This window comes from Schistocerca serialis, chromosome 6 (assembly GCF_023864345.2).
Source record: "Schistocerca serialis cubense isolate TAMUIC-IGC-003099 chromosome 6, iqSchSeri2.2, whole genome shotgun sequence".
NCBI lineage: Eukaryota > Metazoa > Arthropoda > Insecta > Orthoptera > Acrididae > Schistocerca > Schistocerca serialis.
The window spans coordinates 445502342-445530030 of record NC_064643.1 but is presented as its reverse complement, the minus strand read 5'-3'; the positions used below and the strand labels follow the sequence as shown (position 1 = coordinate 445530030).

Below are 27689 nucleotides of genomic sequence, written 5' to 3'. Positions count from 1 at the left end.
AAAGTTTTGCAATAGCTAAATCTGTAAGGGTATTGGATATACATCCCAAACTCCTTCCTCCCTCTCTATATGTCCATCTCCACCCCCCCCCCCCCCTCTACCTTTGTCCATCTCCATCTCCATCCCCGCAACCCCCCCCCCCCCCCCCCTCCTTCACTCCTCTGTCTCTCTCCTCTCCATCACTCTCTCTGACCACGAGCCTTGTTCACTGCCACTGCAAACAAGACCTTGATTGGAAATTGAAGCTGCTTAAAATAAATAGATAAATCAGTGTGATCATTGGTATAAGGGGTATGGCAGAGACCTTTGCAGCTACTGGATCTGTGAGGATAACAGCTTCAATGACAGTATTTCGCAGTTTTATTCTAATCATAACTTGACAAGCCAGAAATACAACTTTTCTGTATTCTGAGAAAACTAACAGTGAGGAAGAAAGCAAAACAGCACTTCATTGTGCAGACTATTTTTGTTTAAAGTTAAATATAAGGAAAAATAATGTACATGGGAAAAACAATTTTCTAATGGTTTACATGCCCCGCTATCATAATTAAAGCTGAAAGCAAGAAAGAAAATACCATACATTTTCACAGCACAGTACAGCACTTTTTTCTCCCAGTCAGTTAAAAAGAAACTTGTACATTGTCATTTAGAAAAGTATGTAGCCTATATCCGTCTGAATGTTTGTTAAAGATCAGGTAAAAGTTTGAAGTAAACCGGTCAAGAACTTTTCCAGAGTTTTGCTAACAACATTTCATGCCTGAACATTTATTAGAGTATCATGTAATCTGAAGTAAATTGGTCAAGCACTTTTCAAATTTTGTTAAAATGTTGAACAATGATTTCTCTTTGTACAGTAGTATAGATATAGATATGGAGGATTTCAGCATGATAGCTATACTCCGGGTACTCTGATTTTGCAAACTAATCATGCAGTCTATTTATTGCAGCTTGCCTGAAGCAGATTGTGCTGAAGGTGCCTGAATTATATGAATCTTATAATTAGAGGTAAAGGAGAATACTGCAAATTATACATTCTCTTATAAAGTTTCAATGCAAAGTTCACTTATTAATGTGGTCATATAGATAATTTTTGGCATATCAAGTATAACTCCATGGTGTATGGGAACACACATTTTCCAGTGTAGGTATCATTCAAAATAATTCATTTTTACTGTAGTTTTCAATGTGTTACAAATGGATTTCATGCATTAAGTTGTAGCTAGTCAGATAATTTTTTGTTTTAAATCATAGACATCTTAAAGAGTTTGGATATTACTGTAATGAAACTGATTTGAAATTGTTCATTCTACTACCATAAAATTAAATATGGTTAGTCAGCTTTATCATCTTTGTGTCAGCACAGTTTGTATCCTCAGCCAGAGTACATGTTCTCTTGACTACTTGTTCCCTAGTGCTGATTCAGAAGGGTCACTGGAAACTGAACTGCTAAAAATTTTATGTGTGTTGCTCTCATATTTGGCTACCAAATGTTACTGCGCACAATAAGGTTGATGCTATAGTCATCAGTGCTTAACGCTGTGTTTCATTTTGGTGATAAATTATCTACAGCATAAGTATGATTAGTAAACACTCGAAAGACATACTGTAAGTAGCAATGTTACTTGTAATCAGTCACTCTCATCGACCCCACTACACATGAGAAATTTATCAAGCATTTCAATCAGCATTTAAAACATCAATTTTCCAAGAATTTCTGTCATGGAAAATGAACTGCTATGTTTAATAGGAATGGCAGTTGATCTATGTAAGTTGACTTACACTCGTAAAAAAAGTTTAAATTTATTAAACCTGTTTTGGCACACTTTTCTTGTAAACTGTAATCTGTCCACTAAGGAAGTGTTCAGACCTACTTTATTTGCCTGTTACCTGAACTCACTGGAAGAAGTACGCAATAAACTCAAGGACAGCATTACCTGGATTTCAGTTGATGAAACTACAGACACTAGTGGCCGTTACATTGCAAATTTAATTGTTGGTGCTTTAAAAGAAGAGTATTCTTCTTCCTATTTAGTGGCTGGTTGTTGTTGTTGTTGTGATCTTCAGTCCTGAGACTGGTTTGATGCAGCTCTCCATGCTACTCTATCCTGTGCAAGCTTCTTCATCTCCCAGTACTTACTGTATCCTACATCCTTCAGAATCTGCTTAATGTATTCATCTCTTGCTCTCCCTCTACGATTTTTACCCTCCACGCTGCCCTCCAATGCTAAATTTGTGATCCCTTGATGCCTCACACATGTCCTATCAACCGGTCCCTTCTTCTTGTCAAGTTGTGCCACAAACTCCTCTTCTCCCCAATTCTATTCAATACCTCCTCATTAGTTACGCGATCTACCCATCCAATCTTCAGCATTCTTCTGTAGCACCACATTTTGAAAGCTTCTATTCTCTTCTTGTCCAAACTATTTATCATCCATGTTTCACTTCCATACATGGCTACACTCCATACAAACACTTTCAGAAACGACTTCCTGACACTTAAATCTAAACTCAATGTTAACAAATTTCTCTTCTTCAGAAATGCTTTCCTTGCCATTGCCAGTCTACATTTTATATCTTCTCTACTTCAACCATCATCTGTTATTTTGCTCCCCAAATAGCAAAACTCCTTTACTACTTTAAGTGTCTCATTTCCTAACCTAATTCCCTCAGCATCACCCGACTTCATTTGACTACATTTCATTATCCTCATTTTGCTCTTGTTGATGTTCATCTTATATCCTCATTTCAAGACACTGTCCATTCCATTCAACTGCTCTTCCAAGTCCTTTGCTGTCTCTGACAGAATTACAATGTCATCAGCAAACCTCAAAGTTTTTATTTCTTCTCCATGGATTTTAATACCTACTCCGAATTTTTCTTTTGTTTCCTTCACTGCTTGCTCAATATACAGATTGAATAACATCGGGGAGAGGCTACAACCCAGTCTCACTCCCTTCCCAACCACTGCTTCCCTTTCGTACTCCTCGACTCTTGAACTGCCACCTGATTTCTGTACAAATTGTAAATAGCCTTTCGCTCCCTGTATTTTACCCCTGCCACCTCTAGAATTTGAAAGAGAGTATTCCAGTCAACATTGTCAAAAGCTTTCTCTAAGTCTACAAATGCTAGAAACGTAGGTTTGCCTTTCCTTAATCTTTCTTCTAATATAAGTCGTACGGTCAGTATTGGCTCAAGTGTTCCAATATTTTTACAGAATCCAAACTGATCTTCCCCAAGGTCGGCTTTTACCAGTTTTTCCATTCATCTGTAAAGAATTCTTGTTAGTATTTTGCAGCTGTGACTTATTAAACTGATAGTTCGGTAATTTTCACATCTGTCAACACCTGCTTTCTTTGGGATTGGAATTATTATATTCATCTTGAAATCTGAGGGTATTTCACCTGTCTCATACATCTTGCTCACTAGATGGTAGAGTTTTGTCAGGACTGGCTCTCCCAAGGCTGTCAGTAGTTCTAATGGAATGTTGTCTACTCCAGGGGCCTTGTTTTGACTCAGGTCTTTCAGTGCTCTGTCAAACTCTTCGCGCAGTATTGTATCTCCCATTTCATCTTCATCTACATTCTCTTCCATTTCCCTAATATTGTCCTCAAGTACATCGCCCCTGTGTAGACCCTCTATATACTCCTTCCACCTTTCTGCTTTCCATCTTTGCTTAGAACTGGGTTTCCACCTGAGCTCTTGATATTCATACAACTGGTTCTCTTTCCTTCAAAGGTCTCTTTAATTTTCCTGTAGGCAGGATCTATCTTACCCCTAGTGAGATAAGCTTCTACATCCTTACATTTGTCCTCTAGCCATCCCTGCTGGTAAAGAACTTGAAAAAGTAAATCATTCTATGATCGCCAGATTTGTGACTGAGGGTATTAGAAAAACATTTCCAGACTCCTCTGCAGATGAAAGGGGTTTGTGTTTATTTCAGATACTGCTCCCTGTATGATCGAAGCAGAAAAAGCCCTCCAAGTATTGTATCCCAGTTTGATCATGTGACGTACTTTGTTCATGGAGCACAGCGCCTTGCTGAAGAAGTGCGTAGGTGTGTTCCACATTTGTGAATGTAAATAAACCGATTTCATTCACAAAGAAAGTGTTTCTAAAGGCTCCTGCTCACATCAACACCTACAAAAATGACCAAATGTGTGACTCTTGAAGTTTTCCCGGCGTATCGAATATTCCACAAGATTTCGGGATTGCAGCCGGATCTCATTGATTTCTTTCCACGATATTTCGGCTGACAACCTTACAGCCATCTTCAGGCGAGTGTTTGACACTGGAGATTGCTAGTGCAAGTCGCTCTATTTATACGTAAAAGTGCCGCAGGCGCGCATGCGCAAGTTACTGTAGCATGCGCGCCACCTGTCGATTCCAAGGCCCTCTACAATATTACTGCATCTATGGAGCGCAATCGAATGCGTGAAAAAAGTAAAACATTCTTTTTCAACGCTCCGTGGTAAATTTCACGGATTTAGACAACGTGACACTGTCGGTACTTGGGAAAGGTCTGAACTTCGCACCGACACGTAGGACCTTACCTTTAACAGATTTTATTAGTGCTGTTGAAGAAGCTGTCAGGCCTCTATCCAGTGAAGCAGCAGAAGAAATCAGGCGGGAAACATGTCGCGCCCTTACGAGAACTCGGCCTCAGTAGAGCAACATTTCTTCAATGGAAAGGGCTGCGCTGCGCAAGTTACGGGAAGATACTCAGACGGTGGTCCTTCCGGCAGATAAGGGGAATGCTACTGTGCTGTTGCCACGTGATATGTATGATCAGAAGATATATAGTTTGCTGAGTGAGACAATGTACAAGAAGCTCGATAAAGACCCTACTCGGAAAGTAGAAAGGAAAACGTCAGAGTTGCTAAACTCCTCTCCTCTGCCGCTAGAAGTTGTGAAAAGATTGAGACCTCACAGTTCTGTTCCACCGAGGTTATATGGTCTTCCAAAGATCCATAAGGATAATGTGCCCTTACGCCCCATAGTGAGTAATATCGGTGCTCCAACATATGATTTATCTAGTCATTTGGCTTCGCTACTGAGACCTTTTGTTGGCAAATGTACGCACCATATTCGCAACTCTGCGGACTTTATCAATAGACTGAGAACACTACAGCTGAAGGATTCGGACTTATTAGTAAGTTTCGATGTCATTTCACTCTTTACGAGGGTCCCTCTTTTGGATTCATTGTCACTTATCGGCAACAAGTTTACGGCCGATATAACGGCGCTGTTTCACCATGCCCTGTCCTCTACTTACTTTCTATTTAATAATGAATATTTTGAGCAACTTGACGGTGTTGCCATGGGCAGTCCTCTGTCCCCTCTGGTGGCAAACTTTTATATGGAAGACTTTGAGGAGAGGGCTCTCGATTCGGCGATGTTGAAACCAACAGTCTTCTGGCAGTATGTGGACGATACCTTTGTAGTGTGGCCTCACGGTGAAGAAGAGCTTTCACGGTTTTTACAACATCTGAATTCCATCCACACAAACATTCAGTTTACGATGGAAGTTGAAAAGGATGGTTGCCTACCATTTCTGGACGTCATGGTTAAACGCAGGGTGGATGGGTCATTGGGGCATTCGGTCTATCGAAAACCCACGCATACGGATCTGTACCTGCAGGTGTCAAGCTGTCATCACCCGTCACAAACTATGGGCGTCCTTCGAACGTTGGTGCATAGGGCACATGTCGTGTCTGATAAAGACAGCCTTGCAGACGAATTAGAGCACTTGAAATCGGTATTTCAATGTAATGGATATTCTGCACATCAGGTCAGTACTGCTTTAAGGAGGAAAAAACGTGACCACCAACAAGATCAAGAGGATAAGGAGGTGTTTAAGTCCAGAGCATTTCTCCCATATATCGGGAACATTTCATCGAAAGTAGGCAGAATTTTAAAGAAACATCGTGAGAAAGCAATCTTCCGGCCACCTACAAAGACTCGTGCTCTTCTGGGCTCAGCCAAGGATGACCTGGGATTACGGAAGGCTGGAGTTTATAAAATACCTTGCGAGTGTGGGAAAGCCTACATTGGTCAAACCACATACACAGTACACGACCGCTGCGTTGAACATGAGCGCCACACTCGCCTTTTACAGCCAAGTAAGTCGGCTATAGCCGAACATTGTATTTCCACAGGACATACTATGGATTATTCGGCCACGAAAATCTTGGCCCCATCGAGATCCTTCTGGGATTCAGTTGTGAAGGAATCTGTGGAAATACGTTTAGCGGATAATCTCATTAATCGTGATGGCGGCTTTTTATTGAATAAGGCCTGGGACCCGTTGATTTCTTTAATTTCAACCAAAAGAAAACTTTTTATGGCTTCTGACATGTCGAGCGACAAGTAATTTTAATATTCAAATTTTATTGTTTTGGACATGTCTGTGTGCATGTTTTACTTTTTTCACGCATTCGATTGCGCTCCATAGATGCAGTAATATTGTAGAGGGCCTTGGAATCGACAGGTGGCGCGCATGCTACGGTAACTTGCGCATGCGCGCCTGCGGCACTTTTACGTATAAATAGAGCGACTTGCACTAGCAATCTCCAGTGTCAAACACTCGCCTGAAGATGGCTGTAAGGTTGTCAGCCGAAATATCGTGGAAAGAAGTCGATGAGATCCGGCTGCAATCCCGAAATCTTGTGGAATATTACCAAATGTGTGTATATCTCCTGAACCAGTGGTAGCTTGTTCGGATTTGTGGGTCGAAGCTGTATGGTTTTACAATGAATATTTCGAGGTCTTTAGAGAGGTAGTAAATGACTTCAATAGTGCAGAGGCTTTGGCAGTTTGCCAGTGCAAGGAAGCTTTTAAAGATTCTGGTATTAAAAAAGACATTGCTGTGATTAACACTCATTTTTCCCATATACCTGCAAGTATTAAAAAGCTTGAAACTCAATGTTTAGTGCTGAATGAATCTATTCAGTTAATGAATAACATTATTTTAATGAATTCCTTATTGCCGGAGGTATTCCCAAGAAAACTTAAAGATATGTTTGAAAACAATTTAAACAAATACCCAGGCTTTGAACCCTTGTCCCAAATTGATAGTTTTATTAATGGGACGGGTGACTTTTACCAGAAACAATAAATGCCAACATAGCATCCAAATTCAGATACTGCCCAGTTACTGCAGTTGATGTAGAACGGTCCTTTTTTGCTCATAAAAATGTTTTGAGTGATCGAAGACACAATCTCACTACTGAACATTTGGAACAGTACTTCGTGGTTTATGTTTACAATAGTAGAAAAACGTAAAATAAATTGTAAATGATGCTTTGGTCCAATAGTATTAATTGAAAGTTAATGCTATTCAAAAAAAAAAAAAAAAGAAAAGAAAAAAAAATCATGATTGTATATTGTTTTCTAAATGAAATATTACACAATTTTTGAGCATGCCCCTCTGTGTGTGATATATCGAAATTAGTCCTCCACGTATCAATTGTCTTGCTGTGACTCACTAGCATCGCATTCTCTTGTTACCAAAAACAATATCAAAGGAGAAATAATTCTTGAAACACAGTATGCATCCCCATTTTGCAAATTTTTAGAAAATAATCCCAGAAAGACCCCCTTTCTAATCTCTACCACAAAATATTCAGGAAATGATATCAGCATTCAATATGAACCAATTTTTCATGTGGCCGGCACTCTTCCTCGTAACTGATATGCACAGATTCAGCTTTTGAGATATAATGCACACAGTAACTACCATGTTTTTTTATTATTTGATCTTGCATATTTCGACACTTTTCATGCATATTTGCTTGCATATTTTAAGGTTTTTATGATGCATATAATCTGGTCTCTAAGTTATGACTGAGGGGTATCGCCTGTCCGTGGCAAGTGATATATCACAGTGTCTTTCATTACTGTTTAATTGAACAGAAGTTTAGCTCATATTATGTAAGTTTATTTTATCACTGTTTAATTAGACTAAGATTAGACAGTGATTTTGCTCATACCTGTTTACATCAGCAACGTAAAGACAGTTATTCTTTATATCTGTACAAAGTACACCGCATTCCCACACACGTTGTGAAGAACGGTGTGCCTGCTTGAGAGTTAAATTTATTATTACACACCCACTGAACCAATTTTGATGAAATTTGGTAAGCAATTAGCTTGAATGCTGAAGAAAAATATAGCGTCTTTAGAAAGTGTACAGTACCAGATACTTACTGACTGAAGAATATTATGCAAGTTAAGGAAAAGATTTACTCTTTGAAAAGGATACTTACTCTTTAATTTTTGAACTTTACTACATCTGTGAAAGTGCTTTTCTTGGCTGATACATGCTATGTGATATAATTCAAAGTACTGAATACACTGCTTACACACTCTTCAATGAGTTTAATTGACACTTTCACACTTCTTTTGCATAATGTGTAGCTGCTATGCGCAATATTCATCATTTGAGAATGAGAGCACTTAGTGACTTGCAATACAATTTCAAACCTTTATGAAAAATTATCTCACTTACATACTGCATTTTCGTTGTTCATGTAGTAAAATTGTCACATTAGGCATAACATTTTAATTTATTACTTCTTTATTATACACTGTATTCAAAACACTTTTTGCAGACAGTGTTCACATGTAGCACTGAATATACGCACAAAATTATACCACTGTATGGCACGTAGTTCATGAGATACAGTGTCAGAAATTCTGAGGTGCATGAAAAACAGCCACATCATGTATGATGTTTGAATTTTATTACTTCTTTGATACTAACTTTATTCATAACAAAATTAGCGGACAGTATCTACTTATGCTGCTGAATGTACCTATAAAATTATATCATTGTTCAGCACGTAGAGAGGGGGAGGAGGAGATGGGAAGAGAGAAAAAGAAGAGAACAGCATGGACAGAGAGATGAGTAAGAGGAGACAAAGAGAAGCCAAAAGATATGACTAACAGAATTAAGAAATATATATCTGGCAATACCAGGTACTCAACTAGTTAATAAATATAATTAACATAAATCAGTTTCTCAAGTTGGATTACATAACGCTGTCACCACAGAAGCAGCTTTTCACTGTGAGACTTGCAACTTATTACTACATAAAATGGCATTCATAATGTAGAACTCGTTTGCTATTTAATGACCCCCCCCCCCCATGCTTTTGTCACTTCACAATTGTATATACAAATAAGTTATTCCTTGGAAACAATAGTGAAACAGTAACTATGTGTGCCAACTAGTTAGTGACAAAATTATAGATAAATTCCCTAAGTTTATGTTGCCTGTATTTGCTTATCATTTCATGTATTGTTTTACGTATGATTACCAGAATTAGTAAGTGTGTATCATCTATCATAATAGTGATGTGTTGAAACTCCTGCTGTCTTATCTACCTCGAATTGTATTTTCTTATTATTCAATTGCAACAGCAGAGTTAAATATTGAAAACAGATCGTGATTTAGTGGTCAGGAGCAGAATACGATTTTAAACAAAACAAAAAAAAAAAGCACTCTGGCAGTGGGAAGTCCAATAGCTGGATGTTCAATGAGAGTGGAGACTCATAAAGGGGCTGCAAATCAACTGGATGACTTAACAGGAAATTAAAGAAGAGCCCAGCTTTTGTCATAAAGCACAGCAATATACACCTAGAACAGACTAGGATAGGAATATGCACATAACACAGACAAATTGCTAAAGTTTAGTGATGCACAATGATTTTATTAAAGATGTGAAACATCTCTGGAAAGAAACATATCAAAAGTTTGTCAAGGGAAGAAAGCAACATAAGAAACAATAGACACTCTGTAGCATAATTACATGAAAGAAATAACTGAGGTACAGGAAAGCTAGCAAAAAGAAAATCTGTGTACCATGGCAGTTGAAAAGGGAGTAGTACTAAAGAGAGAAGTGAGAACAATTGAAAGATACAAAAAAATTATCTATGGTGACCTGCAGTTAGTTTGTATGTTCATATGCTGTTCAGTGCCTTCTCTGTACATCACATTTTGCAGTCTCAAACAATAGAAACTCCAGGTAGGAATATCAACAATGTAGGAAAAGATCCATTGCTACTTTCATAAAGAAGACACATCAAGTTGCATACAATTGCCTGTCCGCACCTTGACATGTCTTCTTTACAGTAAGTAGCAATCTATCTTTTCCTACATCATTAAATTTTGCTGTCTATACCCTCTTCAGACCCGAAGATTAACAAAGAATGGAAAAAATGTTTCAGTTGCTTTTTCTGGTGCAGTTGATCTCAAAGTAGTAAAAAAAAAAAAAAAAAAAACAAATTTTGAAATTTTATTTTATGTAATGTTTGAATAATTGAATGTACACATAAGTGCAAACTGGGTCTTAACAGAGAAAAAATGCCGATCTCATAGTATTTTCATATTTTTATTTACAATGAAAAATGTACACATTACTTCTCATTTTTATGTACACATTACATTTTATGAACACATTATTTCTCATGTTTATGGAATTTAGCAAAACAATTGTTTTTAATACATACAAATAAACTTTGCACTTTTTACACATTGCGCGAGAACATGACAACACCTTTTGTACATAATCCTTGAATTAATTATGGCTAAATCAGTGAAGTGGTTGAATACTCTGACAATCCACTTTTTTGTCCTGATGTTTGACCAGTAGTATGCCATGTATCTATCACAAAGATCAATGCCACCCATATTGCGATTATAGCTTTTGATGATGGCTGGTTGTTTGACACCAACTTTTGCTTTCTCTGTATTACACCATTGTATGCTGGTAGCCTCTGGTTCACTCCCTATGCACGAGGATAACAAAGTGACAGATTTATTGTCCTTCCATTTGAGGGCACAAACTTCCTGGTCCTCCTTTACATATTCATCCCATTGCCCCCGCTGTAGCCCCTGATCTCTCTTGAACTTAGAAGCTATTTATTTTATTCTATTGGTCATCACAGTTCCTGTTTGAAATATATTACTGTCTAGTAAAAGCTAAAAATATTTTGAACTGGCAAAAAATCTGTTGCTGTAAATTACATGATTGTTATCACTGGACACAGTTCTAGCCAGTACTTTGAGTATACCCGCTCTCAGGCGATGTTCTTTATGATTGCTTTCAGGAATTGTTCCTTTGCCAGTGTATGTATCAAAATTAAGGACAAGTCCATCTGATGATGCCAAAATAAAATTGTTGAGGCCAAGTGGATTTAGTTTGGAAGGTACTTATGTCCACATATTACACCTCCCAGTGAATGGAGTCGTCTGTTCATCCACAGACAGGTGCTGAGACCTGGATAAAGGAATACATTTATTTCTAAAAGCATCAATTACAGGCCAAACCTTTCAGAGTTTGTCTTTTGTGTCATTATCTTCCAAATTATTTACAAAATGCAGATTATTACATAGTTTTTAGTGTCTATCTCTTGTCATGGTTGATGATACAAATGGAATATCAAGTTGCATATTGAAACTTCCTGGCAGATTAAAACTGTGTGCCTGGCCAAGACTCGAACTCGGCCTGGCACACAGTTTTAATCTGTCAGAAAGTTTCATATCAGCGCACACTCCGCTGCAGAGTGAAAATCTCATTCTGAAAGTTGCATATTCCAGTAAAGTCTTGCCTGGGGCAATTTCAATGTACCCATCAACATTTCAATGTCGACAAGGGACAAAATTGTTTGTAACAAGATTTTTTTGAGTTTAGACAATGACATAAATTAGTTTGTCCTGCAACATTTTTCCAGAAATTTTTATCGAAGTACTTGAAGAAAAACTGAAGGGTTTCTCAGTTCACCATCTATTTGTTCTTCAAAATTGTTGTAAGAAGGCTGTTGCTATTACACATCCTGCAAACAAATTGTGCCACTGAAAAATAGTGATCTAAATCGAGTCAGATGACACACAGAACTACACCAATGTATTGCTTACTTAGATAGCATTCATCTTACTGGACGACAGTGAGAAGATGAAGCTGATGTCCCAGAATTGTGTGCATCATTGTTAGATGCAGATGCTTCAGGAGTAACATCCACATTGCATGCTTCAACTTCAAGCACACCAATTCATTCAGTTGAAGTTGGAAGTCCATCAACAGGATCTTCATCTTTGTCTGACAAGGAACTCAAGTCACTCGTCTCAAGTAGTTATATAATTTCATCGTCTGTCAAAGCTGAGAAGAAAATTAAGTAAAGTGAAGGTAACTTTTGGAGTAACTGGTAACTGTTGAAAGAAATTAAAGTGAACCTAATACCAAAAGTAAAAATTTTAGAGCTTTTACCAAGATTAGAACCCAGGACCTATGTATTATAAATTCAGCATGCTACCCATTACACCCACAAAGACTTTGCTCCTAAGCTACAGTTTTAGTAGCTAAACTTTAAGACTTTAATTCAGATTACATTTTAAATTACAATTTTGCAATGAGATCAATTTTAGCATTAGTACCACTACATTCTGTGAGCCAAGACCTGATGTACACAAATGTGTAGTTCAAAATTCAACAGTTGATGTTTGTAAAACTACGACACTATAATTTTAACTGCATGCACATATCACTTCCTTGATGTCTTGTTTGGAGTAAGTCATGAGAAAAACAGTAATACAATTCAAAAACAAGTATTGTAACTGAATTTATCTTTCTCATGTGTCGCAGATGACACCATCTTTCAGATTGGAAGTTTCACGATGCAAGACGACCCCCAAAACTGACTTGCGCATGAGCTAGTGGCAAAAACAGAAACCGCATGATGTGCACAGTCGTGCACATCAGGTCTCAATTCAAGAAAATGACAGTTGGCAGGATGACACTACAAAGACCTGATGTGCACATATGTGTACATTGGGACTGAAGAGGTTTTAGTTGACATAAGCCACCACACATTAAAACTATAGTGTAGCATATAACTATACATTAAAGAGTCCTACAAAATAAGAACAATAAAAAGGCAACCAGGTCTAACAACAGTAGAGAGGGAACGAGCAGAGGAGTGAAGAGGGAATAAAGAACAGAGGTGAATATAAAAGTCAGAGTCACTGACATCTTGGAATGAAATGACAGAGTATATGCTACTGAAATTTGAATACAAGATCACAACGTTGTTCATGCATGGCACGTCAATGTACTGGTATGGCAGTGGGGGACTAAAATCCCAATTCTTCACATATATCATCTCTGGAGAATCCTTGATTCCCTCACCTTTAAGGGACAGTAGTAGCTACAGTCTCCCTCAGCTGACTCAGTTTCGATCAGAATATGCTTAGAATAATGTTATCTTCCTGCTTGCTTATCAACTGACTGAATGCTTTTCTACAGGATTTAAGGAAGAATTTGTGCATGCAGTGACAGCTTGAATCTGTTATCCACTTATGATGGATCCATTTTCCAAAATATCTTTATGGCAATTTGCTACAGGAGTAATATTTACTGTTACATCATGGACCAAATGTGGGGAAGGAGAACATTTTTGTGTAGAATTATGTGTGAAATGCATATCTATAGAATAGATAATTGCTTTTGCTAGTTGTCACAGGCCCCATTGAAATGTTACTCGCAGATTTGACATTCCTGAAAGATGCTTAATTTTACGGACATTTGTGCTGCTGCATGATTAACATTATGACTGAGCTGCCTTGTGTTTTGGCACATATTTTTATTCATTTCTGGATTGCTTTGTTAATATCTTGTCGCAGCTTTCTAGTGTGGTATTAGTCTGGTTTGGGGAAAGATTATCTGGCAGACTCTGCTGAAATGATTAAGACAGTGGAAAAAAATGATTAAGCACACAGAACAATTCATAATACAGCCTTTTATGATGAGACTCCATTGGATGACAGTGTGGGCTGGGTGACTTGAAAATAGACACATTTTACATGGAGTTTGTGTGTTATATGGACTGCAAGTTCAATGACTTATCCACTTTTCTGGTATGCACCTTGGTTAGCTGTCATATGGTCAGTTTAGGGTGCACCTTTATCCAGTACTGTTTCACATTTTTGATAAGTTTTCTTGGACTGCCCTCCAGTTTAATTCCGTTACATTTAAAAATGAGCAGTGTAATCTAGGGCTCAGTAGGTTAAGGGAAAGAAATGCTCCTGGATATTCAAAATCGGAAATTACAGAAAAAAGAAAATCTTCACAAAATCTTACATCTGTATGATCAGGTTACTTAAGTACAGAGGTTGTTCATTTGTATCTCCTTAACTGAATCCTTTCAGATTTCACAGTTTATATTGGTCAGGTGACATAATCTGTCAGTGACCCCAAGAAGTAGCGAGGGACAGAATGAGCTACAACTAAATCCACATCTATACTCAGTAAGCCAGTTTATGGTGGGAGGCAGAGTGTAAATTGTGTACCACTGTCACTTCTTCCCTTTCCTGTTCCTGTCACAAGGAGCCTGCACAAAGAATGACTATTGATAAGCCTCAATGTGAGCTCAAATCTCTCTAGCTTTACTTTCATGGTATTTATGTGAAATTCACAAAGGAGGAAGCAATTTATTGATTGAATCATTCCTTTTTACGGTCCAACCCAGACCAACCCACTCATCTCACTTTTGAGGAATGGTAGCAGTTGTTGCAAGTACAATGACTTTATCTTCAGTTCATATAAAGGGTGTTACAAAAAGGTAAGCCAAACTTTCAGGAAACATTCCTCACACACAAATAAAGAAAAGATGTTATGTGGACATGTGTCCGGAAACGCTTAGTTTCCATGTTAGAGCTCATTTTAGTTTCGTCAGTATGTACTGTACGTCCTTAATTCACAATCAACATGTGTGGGCTGACAAGAATCCGCACGCAATTGTGCAATCACATGATCAACACAGATTTTCTGTGAACGTTTGGGCAGGCATTGTTGGTGATGTCTTGATTGGGCCCCATGTTCTTCCACCTACGCTCAATGGAGCACGTTATCATGATTTCATACGGGATACTCTACCTGTGCTGCTAGAACATGTGCCTTTACAAGTATGACACAACATGTGGCTCATGCACGATGGAGCTCCTGCACATTTCAGTCGAAGTGTTCGTACGCTTGTCAACAACAGATTCAGTGACCGTTGGATTGGTGGAGGCGGACCAATTCCATGGCCTTCACGCTCTCCTGATTTCAACCTTCTTGACTTTAATTTATGGGGGCATTTGAAAGCTCTTGTCTACGCAACCCCAGTACCAAATGTAGAGACTCTTTGTGCTTGTATTGTGGACGGCTGTGATACAATACGCCATTCTCCAGGGCTGCATCAGCGCATCAGGGATTCCATGCGACGGAGGGTGGATGCATGTATCCTCGCTAACGGAGGACATTTTGAACATTTCCTGTAACAAAGTGTTTGAAGTCACGCTGGTACGTTCTGTTGCTGTGTGTTTCCATTCCATGATTAATGTGATTTGAAGAGAAGTAATAAAATGAGCTCTAACATGGAAAGTAAGCGTTTCCGGACATATGTCCACATAACATATTTTCTTTCTTTGTGTGTGAGGAAGGTTTCCTGAAAGTTTGGCCGTACCTTTTTGTAACACCCTGTATAGGCTATAATTTATTTGCTCTGGTATTATTAATCTGATGAAATTACTGAGAGCAGTTTATCATCTGTCATACAAAGATTAAAGGTTTTCATATAGAATTTTCAAGTGAGTAAATTAAATGTGTTTCAAAGTGTCCACTCGCTGAGAAATTACATACCAAAACTGGAAGATTTGTAACAACAATACAGGCAACTATAAAAACATGCTGAAGAGATTTATTTATTTATTTTTCAAAAATTTGAGGAGGTAGCACATGCAAATGCTTTCAATGTCACTAATATTGAAGGTTACCCAGTTCTTGGTCAATTGTAGTTCAAGACTGACAAGATTCATTCATGGAATTGAAGTTATTAGAGAAAGAAATAAAGCTTTTGACAGAACAACAATGGCCAAGAAAACACATGAAGGATGCAAATAATAGGTTCAAAATTTTGGTCATTGTATATTTCTGAAGTGATAATATGAATGTTACATATTAACATATCTGAAAATGATGCTAGTAGTTTCACACATAATATGGATATTTAACTTACTATGGGAAAGAACAAAGTTGCCTAAGTAACTCTCACGGAGCAGCTTTTCAGCATTATGGCACTTTTTTGAGGTGTGTATATTTTGACTGATAACTTTTCAGGAAAATACTTCTTGCATTTATCATGCAGGCACTGGGTATATGAAATCATTCTCAGAAGAAGTTCTGGGGAAAAGATGAGCTGTTGAAATACAAGTCTGTCTGTACCAATCCTGAAAATTACTGTTAATACATTCCAAACTGTAATTTGACATAAAATGGCCAAGCAACAATTGGGTCAAGTGATGTATGCTAACTTGAATCCTGAATTTTGTATCAGGGAACAGCAACCCAAAAAATATACTGAATTTTTAGAACTAACTGTAACCTCTGTTGTCGAAGCATTACCTTGTGGAGCATATTTCCATGCCCTAGGGGTGATCCATCACGCAAAGTTAATGGCAAATGCTATTTAACACTTCAAACTGTTTGTATTCTGAAACGAATCTTAAATACCACTTCAAAAGGAGACTGTAATTTGTCATGTTTGTATTTTCCTAATAATTGCGCATTTAGAAGCAAAAGTCTGTGGCCTTTCTAAACCTAAAGCATCAAATATTAATGTCAGTAATTTTTCAATACTTTACAAAATATCACACACTCTACTGTGATACCTCTTCATTGTGTTATGTCCTTAATCAAGTGGTGTACCAAGGTTGTGATTGATGTGCACACACTGGGATAACAACTGTTTATTAACCATGAACTAAACTAACTAAAGTTTCTGAGGACAAATGTCCACACGATTTGATTACAATTGAAATGCCAATCTTTGATGATACCTAGATGGTGCTCACTATGACAAAGTCCATGAATGGCGTAGTGGCAATTTGCATGGAGGTGCCATGGAAGAGAAGCGACATGTTTCCACAAGGCTATGGGCTTGTGGACAGTCCACCCATGAACAGCCAGGTGCGATAGTGCCATGGTCCCAAGAGGCAGTAGATTGTAGCAGTCTGGAGACGAGTCTAGTGAAGTGGGTCACAGTGAAGGGAGGTATTTCTCAAAATTGGTCCTCTGCTAATGGATAAACCTCCTTTTATGATTAACAGTTTATGTCATCCCATGGCAATGTGAGTGGTTAAAATGTGGGCCAGGATGTGGCTTACTATTCCTTAACTTGAATCGTCTTCATAGCTGCTACAAAATTGCAGTTTTGATCACTGGTTAATAATTCTGTTTCCTGCAATTACCTTGCACAGCCTGCTAAATGTTGAAGGCTAAATCATATTATCAAAGAACTCATTCAATGTGTTTTAGTTAGCACTGCTAATATCATAACCATGACTGAAAATTCTTCCTAAGTATTTGGAAAAACATATATGATTGTTCACACAATTCCAGTTATATACAGGATGTGAAATATTACAACAGAGAGAAACCATAACAGGCAAGTTCAACACCAAATAATGGATACACTGATTTGGCACATAATATTTACCAATTACCAATCTTATTATTTCAATTTGAGTTGCCATATTTCATTTTTTTACAGTTTTTTAAAGAGATTAAAATTAAATGCCAACAATGACTAAATTATTAAACTGCTTTCTACATAGCAGCTGTTACCTGTTTGGGTAGTTATTCTCTTCTTCAGATAGCTACATATAAGTGTTATGCAACAAATTTAGCACCATGTTCTTTCTTGCTCTGTACAGACAGACACAACTTGATTTGGTTGTGGTAGTTTTCATTGACAAGAATGGGATAACTGATTAGAAATCCAGATAAAAAAAATTGCTAACTTAGGTGCAATCCTGTTTTGGACACTGCAGACCTTCACTGCACACCATTTTACAAAAACATATCAAGCCATAGCACAGTCACAACAACATCTTACATGCACATTACTAACGCTTCTTTCATTCTTACCCGTGGAAATTGCCGCAATGCGAAATGAATTATCATTTATACAGCAAAGCCGCCAACATGTTACTATTGTCACACTCAGTGTCATGTACACACGCATGAATGTAGCTGTGTGAAGCTGGCCACATGTAAACGAAATCAGAATAGTTTGAATTAAGAGAGTAGTTCCACAATAACAGTTTCACTGAGACATGTATGCACACAACACAAGTGTGGTTATCTATAACATACAAGGCACATAGTAAAGTCTCTCTTACTTGACAGAGCAACACAGGCAACCATTTCTGAGCTCCAACCACTCTTCATATAATTCTCCATCCTGCCCAACAGAGACACTCTTCTCTAAAGCACTGCCTGTAAAGATACGAACACACAAATATTTTAAAATCAACTATTGTACAGATTTCCTTTGAATGACATCAGCTACTGGAACTTTACATTTAGATGGTAAAATATCGAAGAAAATACTAAATAGAAGGTGTTACAAATGACATACTTGTTCTATATCAATTTCGACAGTCTGAATACATTTAACTTCAGCTTCTGACAAACACTGCATATGGTCTATGGATTATATGTGCAGCTGATCTCTCCCACACTTTTTCAAACATGAGATTGCAGTAGTGACAGACTTTTCTGGTCCTGCACTGGATGCCAGTTATGTAGTGATTCTCTACTTCTACCAGCCAAATAGGTTACGTCACAACATTGGAAATAAAGGTGACAAGTATGTAGTGTACAAAATAAGCTGCAATTATTGTGATAAGGTTTATATAGGACAAACCAGAAGGAAATTCATGGCAAGGTTTAAAGAATACTCCTACGAGGGAGTGGCAGCGCATTGATGACACAACAGTCAGACACTCAGAAACATCAATCAGATAAGTGAAAGCATGGAAATATTAAAAGTATTACACAGAACCAGAAAGGCATATGGCTTAAACATATTGGGAAACCTAGAGATTTTTAACCACAAAAACAGATATCCAAAAACAATTTTGAATGCTCTTTTGATATTTTTCGAGAACAGACAGTGAGATGTACTGACTGTGACGTGCTGTCCTGTTGGTGACTAGGCCATACTTCATGTCACTTCTGCTGGGCTGGCAGAGCTCCCACTGGTGAGCACCAAACAACCTACCTCAGGGAGCAGAGCAACACTGCTGGTTCCACAAAAAGGAGATGTCTACCAAACTATTTTAATTCAATAACTATATTGTTTTACTCTCTACAATATGTTTATAAGTTTACAGATTTTGGGTATTGTTTGACTACATTTCAGTTCACAGCAAACAGCTTTTCATTTATCAGATGCCTGCAATTATAACAATAAGTGCTACTTTTATAATCACTGCATCATGATAAGGTAAAAAATATATTTAATACTAAAGTTCATGAGGCTGTTACATAGATATTATTGTGTAGCAGTTTAAATTAATACTTGTTGCTTGTTTAGAGAAGTAACTGGCACCTTCTGAAAAGCTAATTTCACAAGTATGGAATTATACTCATTTAAATCATTTTTTATACTCTGTCTGTGAATGTTTATATTTTACAGTGAGGTTGTCTTTTTATAAGTATGGAGAAAAAATATACACATATATAAGTAATAATATAAAATTCAAAGGTAATGTCCCCAGCACTAACGCCAACTATCAACTAAAACTTATGAATTTGAAAAAATTTTTGAATTAAGCTATTAGTTGGCACCCACTTAGGTACAGGTTTCAGGAGTGACACAGAACTTTTTTTTATAAGTTCTAAGCTTTTCGGTGAGTGTATCTTTAAAAATATTTTTTAACTTTATTAGTTATTATCTCTTGTTAGCTTGTTGTTGTATAACAAATGCCTGTCTCTAATTATGTTCCTTTCATCTTAATTGCTGATATCTGATGATGGCAGTGGCCAAAACATCGTAAGAAATCAAGAAATTTTAGTAAGCGAACTAGACTTTTTTTCCAGAAAATATTCACAATGATCACAGACTCATAAAGAAAATTCATTCCCTTTATTAATAAGCCTTCATTGTCTGCCTCGACAGGGTCATCTCTTGGGTTGAACTCATAAATGTCTCATACCGAGGTCCAGCACCCATTCAGTGTTTTGAATAATCAGCTAACAATGCTGAATGCAGACAACTCAAATGACTACACGACAGAAATTTCTGCTGATCAGAAATATCAAACAGATAATTATAAGCCAATTTCATGTGTGTGCTATTGTTTATAATTGTTTGGCCTCCCCCTTCTGTACCTTCTGGAAAATCAGTATTTGAACCAGAAGTAATACATTATTCTGGCGATAGTAAGGAGTGTTATTGACTAGTCAGACTTCTAACTTCCTCACTCTTTATTGGTAATTCTCTTCCCTCTAACAGTTCATTAGATTTAACCTGTGTGTCTAAATAAAACACCACATGCTACTTACATTGGTTACCAGGCTTCACATATCTGGTCGTGAGAAAAACGCGGTTTACATCTAGTATCACCTCAGGCAACACAGCATTGTGGGCAGTATACAACAAATGAAATAGCAGGCTGGACTTTGACTGCACTTCACAGCAGCTAGTATCCTGATACATACTCTCACTAAAAACATTTGTAAGCAGACAAGGAATACAGCACGTCACAACTGACCTCGACTCCAGAAAGTCAAGCAATGGGCAAGTACCGAGGGGAGAAATGATGTTCGTTCCACAAGCAGCCAAAGATTATATAGCAAACTTGTGCAGAAAGATTTATAGGTGTCTTGAAAAACGCATGTATCACATTACTCATTGATAACAGATTTCAAACAGCAGCCTATTGAGTTTTTCCATGTTGTGTGGTTACATTATAAGTGACAGTTTTTGTTTGGGCCATAAGATACTTAACGCAGCACCACAATAATTTTGTAATTGTAAAGCATAACACATCTGCAGGCTCTACGCATCCTGTCATTTACAGCTGCATCATCACACTATAAATTAATATCATTGCACAATAAATTAATAACAATGTCAATTTTGAACACTACAAATATATTAAAACTGACACACTACAAATGGGATAACTGTACAAAAGCCATCTTACAACTTATTTCCAGTTTTACAGTCATTACTTGGTCATATTCTCTTCCATTCCTACTGCAAGTAAGTCACTGTCAGGACATTTTCCTTTGCATACCATTGGTTTAGCACTGCCTCTTTTATCAGCATACAAAAGCTTTTTCCACTGCCTTTTGCTAACATTAATGGTTTATTAATAATACTGTGGAAATAAGGAAAGCATTCCTGTTGTGTCTTTAGGATCAGTATATTCAGCTCTGATTTTAATTTTGAATTTAATTTAAATTGGTCCTTGATTTCTCACAATAATAAAAAAAAGACAGTCTGCTGATTAATAAGGTAATGAATTTGTTAGTAGGTTATTAGACAACTATGAGTCTTCATCTTTCAAACCATTTACAAACAGCTTTGAACGTAACACATCACTCTATAATTGCAGCTAACCGTTGTAAAATGCCATCTGTAGCTGGGAGTCACTAGAAAGTTCAAAGTGCTGGAATTTGATAAGTATGACACAAGAAAGAATGAAATTTCTAAAGAAACAGAGACTACTGCAAAATAGGTACAAAACACACACAGGGCTGTAGATAGCAAGATGCTGAATGAAATGTGTTTGGCAGTCAAGAGAGCAATGTGTGAAGCCTTGAATGACTACCGTAGCATAATACTGTCAAATGATCTTTAACAAAACCCACAGAAATTCTGATAATGTGTAAAGGCTGTTAATGGCACAAATGTTCCTTTACACAGGAAAACCCAGAAGTATTGCCCAACTTAATTCTCATACCACGGAAGAGATGAGTGAAATAGATATTAGTCTCACTGGCATTAAGAAAAAACTGAAATCGCTACAACTGAACAAAACCCCAAAGCCAATGGAACCCTTGTCAGATTCCATACCCAATTTGCAACTGAGTGAGCCCCTCTCTTAACTGCCATCTGTCGTAGATCCCTCAAACAAAAATGTGTGCTGAGCAATTAGAAGAAATCACAGGTGACAGGCATCTACAAGAAGGATAGCAGAAGTGATACACAAAACTACCATCCAGTATCATTAACATACATTTTTTTTTTAATCTTGAAACATATTCTGAGCTCAAACACAATGAGGTTTCTTCAACAGAACTCTCGAAAACATAGATCATGTGAAACCCAACTTGCACTTTTCTTCCATGACATCCGGAAAGCCATGGATCAAGGCAGTCAAGTAGATGCAGTAGGCTTTATTAATGATCTTGTGGACAATATTAACAGTAACCTCAGACTTTTTGTACCTGATGCTGTTACCTACAATGAAGTACAGTCAGAGGGGAGCTGTACAAATATCTACTCAGATTTTGATTTTAAGTGTTCAAAGCAGTGCAATGGTTGGCACCTTGTTTTAAATGTTCAAAAATGTAAAACTATGCACTTCACAAAATGGAAAAATGTAGTATCCTAGGAATATAACATTAGTGAGTCACAGTTTGAATCAGCAAACTCATACAAATACCTCCGTGTAACCCTTGTCTGGGACATGAAGTGGAATGATCGGGTCTAGTGTAGCAGGGGATACAACCCGTCGGCTTTGGACAATGACATCACAAGTCGCCAGAGAGCAGTTTACCATTTTCGCTTTTGCTGTTATGTTTCAGTTTCGTTTTTTTACTGATTGCTTAATAAAGTGGATCTGTTTATTCTATCTCGTGAGATTTTTTTTAAAAAAAGCCAAAAAACACTTATCAGCTACTGAAGGGAGCTACAACACTAAGAAGAATCGCTTCTCATTTGGTGACTTGTGACATCATTGTCCAAAGCCGACGGGTTGTATCCCCTGCTACACTAGTCCCGAATGATCACATAGGCTCGGTCACAGATAAAGCACATGTCAGACTTTATATCTAAAAACAAAGATGATGTAACTTACCAAATGAAAGCGCTGGCATGTTGACAGACACACAAACAAACACAAACATACATTTTTTTGTAGAATCTTAGAACATATAATTTTAGAATATATAATTTTTCCACGTGGAATATTTCCCTCTATTATACACATGTCAGACTTTGGTTTATTGGTATAATACTAAGGAAATGCAATCAGTCTACAAAGGAGATTGCTTACAAATCCCCTTGTGATCCATCCCGGAGTTTTGCTCATGTGTGTGGGACCCATACCAAAGAGAACTAACAGGGGATATTGAATGTATACAAAGAAGGACAGCATAAATGAGACTCTTAAAGAGAGAGGGAAATTATTCTGAGAGTGTCTACTAACAAAGTTTCAGGAAGCAGCTTTAAATGATGACTCTACGAATATACTTCAACTCACCACATACCGCTCCCACAGGGATCATGAGGATAAGATTAGATTAATTAAAGCACACAAAGAGGCATTTAAACAATCATTTTTCCCACGCTCCATACATGAATGGAACAGAAAAAAGTCCTAATAGCTGGTACAGTGGGATGTACCCTTTCCAATGTACTGCACAGTGGTCCACAGAGTATAGATGTAGAGAAGGGCATAGCAAAAGCACAAACATTATCAAAGAAAAGGATGTAGCTGCCAGAAGGGAAACAAAACAGAAAACAATATTTAGGCCTACACTAGATTGGTCAAAACTAAAGGTTTGAAGAAGGTATGGTTATTACAGTTGCAAGACAAACACAAACATGCTTCAGCCAGTGCAATCTACCAAAATGACCATAACGACCATGTGCACATTGTCAAATCGGATTTTCCTTGTTAAATGCACCTCACACCAAAACTGAAGTAAGGCTGTGTATCCTTCTCCTTAGTGTCTGCCAAATCTTATAATAAGAAAGATCATTCCAGAAGAACTTGTTGCCAATGAGCAAGGTTTCTGTGCAGATCATGGAAAATACAAACTGAAAAAGGACATAAATGTGGTATTATTGGTTCTCTCTATAATCACAGTCCCAAAATAATCTTGGACCTGTAGCAGATGAGAATATGGAACAGTACCCAACTCTGGGACAGCTGAGGAAACAAGAAAGAAACATGATAATGTGATGAGTTAATTTTGGAACCCCAAATATGTTGATAACTTCTTGATGACTATATCATGGGTATCTACACTGGCTAGTAACCCCCCCCCCTCCCCCCCCCCCCCACTTTTACCGCAATCTTGCCTGTGGTGACAGACTGATGTGTTGCATAACCTGAGACCTAGATTATGTTGCAAGGTGACAATACGGCTGCAGTTTGGGGAAACCAACACATGTGAATGCAAAACAAAGGTTGTAATAAAGGGAGAGACACGGCCCTACTTAACTCTTACCCCAATGTTACCCTGAACAGTCAAGTACATTTATCATTCGTAAAATACTGTATTTATATGTCACATAGGGATATGGCACTTCACAGTAAGCCTACTCCATAGCATCAGTATGTGAAGTGCTATATAATACAGACCGTTTACAGAGGAGGTATACTGAACAAGTAAAACAAGTCAAAATCTTTACATGTCACTAATACCATATTGTACGAGTTCTTACACAACTTGTATCAGTGTCCTGGTATGATATATGTAATTTTTTGAATGATTTAAAAATGAAGTTGCTACAGTGCTCCGATGCTGATACTTTGATAAAAAGGAATAATACAGACAACGATTGCTTCACAGCATCGTTTAAAAGAACTCAAAGACAGTAGAATTTAACTGTAGAATTCACGGATATATTTCTGATACAAATGCGTCAATGGAATGCAAACGAGTAAGCCTGTATGACTCCCTTATTTTCATTCTATATCATGCTCAACAAACCATTCACACGCGTGGAGGTTCTGTAAGTTTCTACACGAGGTAGAAATGATGTCTAACGAAAATTTGCCCTCTGCCTCATCCCAATCCCATGACTGGCTTTTGAAATGCTCTATAATACTTAATTGACCTTCCCCACCCAAATCTGCACCAGGTACTTTTACTGATTCACGCGTTGTTAGGTGATAAACGGTTATACAACCATCATACGAGATAGTGACATGTATATATATTTACATATAGTGTTTCTGTTTTACCTTCCCCAAACTCGTTTAAAATTACTGCAATCTTCTTTTCGTGCTGTTCTGTTAAAATATAGTTAAGAAGTGTTGTTTTCCCTGCGCCTAGATAACCAGTTATTATTGTTACTGGCACTGGCTGGAAAACAGCTGGAACCAATTCTGGGACATCCTCATCCGATGATTCCATAATTACTACTCGATTACAGTCTAAAATTTTACAAAAGTTATCACTTATTGACACTTCGTACACACAAATTTTCAAAACATACACAAGTTCGGCATTTCGCTTTTGTTTTCTAGCAAGTTAACCAATATTGCAAAACAAAACTTCTTTCTTTTACAGAAATGTCTTTATTAGCTATTTATCTGCAACGCTTGATGCTCACACTGAGGGACGATTCTAAATAAGTTTAGAATAAAGTTATCGTTGACGTTCTGTAGAGGAATTTTAAAAAGCCCAACAGGTCGATTCAAGGTTGTTAAAAACAGAGCTGGGCCCGAAGCGAAGAGGACTGCGAGTGACTTGCGCAGTGACGTCACTATAAGAGCATTGAGCAAACTGCAAAGCGAGGGAGCGGCTGGCGGAGCGAGTGGCTCTTCAGCACAAATAACTACTTATCACTACAATCAGTTCCCACGAAATTCTTTAAAACTGTTGGTTTCCCTGTTTAGATGTTAGTAGCGGCTGAAGAGTGCCATTGCCAGGATTTTCGCTTATGTGTTGCTGCCGCCTTTTGCATTTTCAGCTTCATAATTCATATTAAGGAAGCGCATGCGAATGGAAAGTCTTGTTCTAGCGTACCGCTGGATGATTTCCGGTGAAAAACCAGCTTATTTAGTTTGGACAGCAGCGATATGTTTTTACTATATTTCTTTCCTTCGAAATACTCTCTAAAGCGTTAAATTCATTAAAATCAGTTCAAACTGTGATGCTTTATGTAGCCAGTCATCTGTCGGAACTGTAAGCCCACCGCGAGATAGGACTTCAATCCAGCCAAAATGTGGATTCGCATTTGACGGAACGGAACGCCAAAACATTCCACAACGCACTTCAAACGGTGGCAGTCATACAGGCCGCCAACGAAACGGAAAAAGAACGGGATGAAACGGCAGTAACACGAGATCTGGCAATATCCCCATCGCGTCGTCTGAGATCTAATCAAGTTGTTTCTCCTACGAAAGATCGGGAACTACAGATTAACTCTGTAGCTATGTGTTTTCAACCCATCTGAATGCTTCTCGCACAATGCGATAGTTTCTACTGCTTGTCTTCATGCTTGCCGAACCCTACCTTGGCCAGCAGATCCACCGGATCTCTCCCCAAATGCGAATGTTTGCATCACTATGGGCAGAGCCCTCCAATCGGCTTGGGATTTTGACTGTCTAACGCGCCATTGGGATAGAATTTAGTACGATATCCCTCAGGATAACATCCCACAACTCTTAAAAATAAATGCCAAACCGAATAACTGTTTGCGTAAAGGTAAGTAGGCTACACACTTGTATAAAAAAGCCGGCCGAGTTGGCCGAGTGTTGCTAGGCGCTATCTGGAACCGCGCGACCGCTACGGTCGCAGGTTCGAATCCTGCCTCGGGCATGGATGCGTGTGATGTCCTTAGGTTAGTTAGGTTTAAGTAGTTGTAAGTTCTAGGGGACTGATGACCTCAGAAGGTAAGTCCCATAGTGCTCAGAGCCATTTGAACCATTTTTTTAATAGAAAATGGAGCGACTGTCTACAGATATTGTAGAGGGATTGTTTATAGAAATGTAGCTAGACAATGTGTATAAACCGCCTAGGTATTTTGTTTCGTGTACACACTTGAATGCCTTGTTCCTCGATATTTGCTACGTATGGCCGATCTTGTTAGCATCGCAGCTTGGGCGGCGATAATAATGGATAGTGAAAGAAATAAAAAAAGGAGACGTAGGTCGAAACGTGAACTTTTTGCGGAGGAGCCTCGTTTCGGCTGTAATTTTCTGTCGACTTTGAAAGTAGAAGCACATTATTTTTTGAGCATTACTCACTGATACTTAAAATTTTTTGGCCGGCTCTTCGATAACCAGCTACTTCTTGTTGCGATTTTTTTATTTGGAAACGTTAAAGTCCCACAAACATGATACCACGTGAAACTCTTCTGTCATCTGCAACACTTTTTCCGTTGGCCACACCTTGATAAGTGAAGTTTAACAATAAGAAAAACAAAAATAATAAAAAAAACGACGAAGCGTTTTTCACGTTCTAAACAGGATAACTGAATATCACGCCTACCAACACGTTCACGTTACGAAATGTTTCGCAGTTTTCTACGAATTGTCTTCATGTCTCCCATTTCAAACAAGAGCCAGAAGGTCTGTAATTTTGTTGCAAGAGCGTGTTATAGACAAGAAATGTCTCTCAGTTGTCTATAAGGGTGGTTCTTTCCACCGTGATTGCTATGAAAGTTGCGTAAAGGTGGTCTCATCTGTGAATAGAACGGATGACACAAAACCCGGAATCTTTGGTTGCCTGGTGAAGAAACCAGTAAAAAAACCGCTCCCAGTGTGGAAAATCTGTGGCTAGTAAGCCCTCCAAACGCTGTAAGTGATAAGTGTAGGAACAATTGTCATGGAGAATGTTCCACACGGTCGTCTGGCTTACCCTGTACTGGCGGCTCAACTGTCTCCAAGTCTGGTG

The 27689-nt window shown here is 38.0% G+C and overlaps 1 protein-coding gene across 1 annotated transcript in view; it reads right to left on the bottom strand.

Annotated features, from left to right (window-relative positions):
- LOC126484169 (COBW domain-containing protein 1-like) overlaps nt 1-25319 on the bottom strand; it is a 519558-nt gene extending 494239 nt beyond the window's left edge. Inside the window, exons 1-2 of the mRNA XM_050107575.1 lie at nt 25031-25319; nt 18218-18314 (exon numbers count right to left, since the gene is read on the bottom strand). Of these exons, the coding sequence (XP_049963532.1) occupies nt 18218-18314; nt 25031-25202 (269 nt within the window). The 5' untranslated portion in view covers nt 25203-25319. The remainder of the gene's footprint in view (nt 1-18217; nt 18315-25030) is intronic.
- Between the last annotated feature and the right edge of the window lie 2370 nt (nt 25320-27689).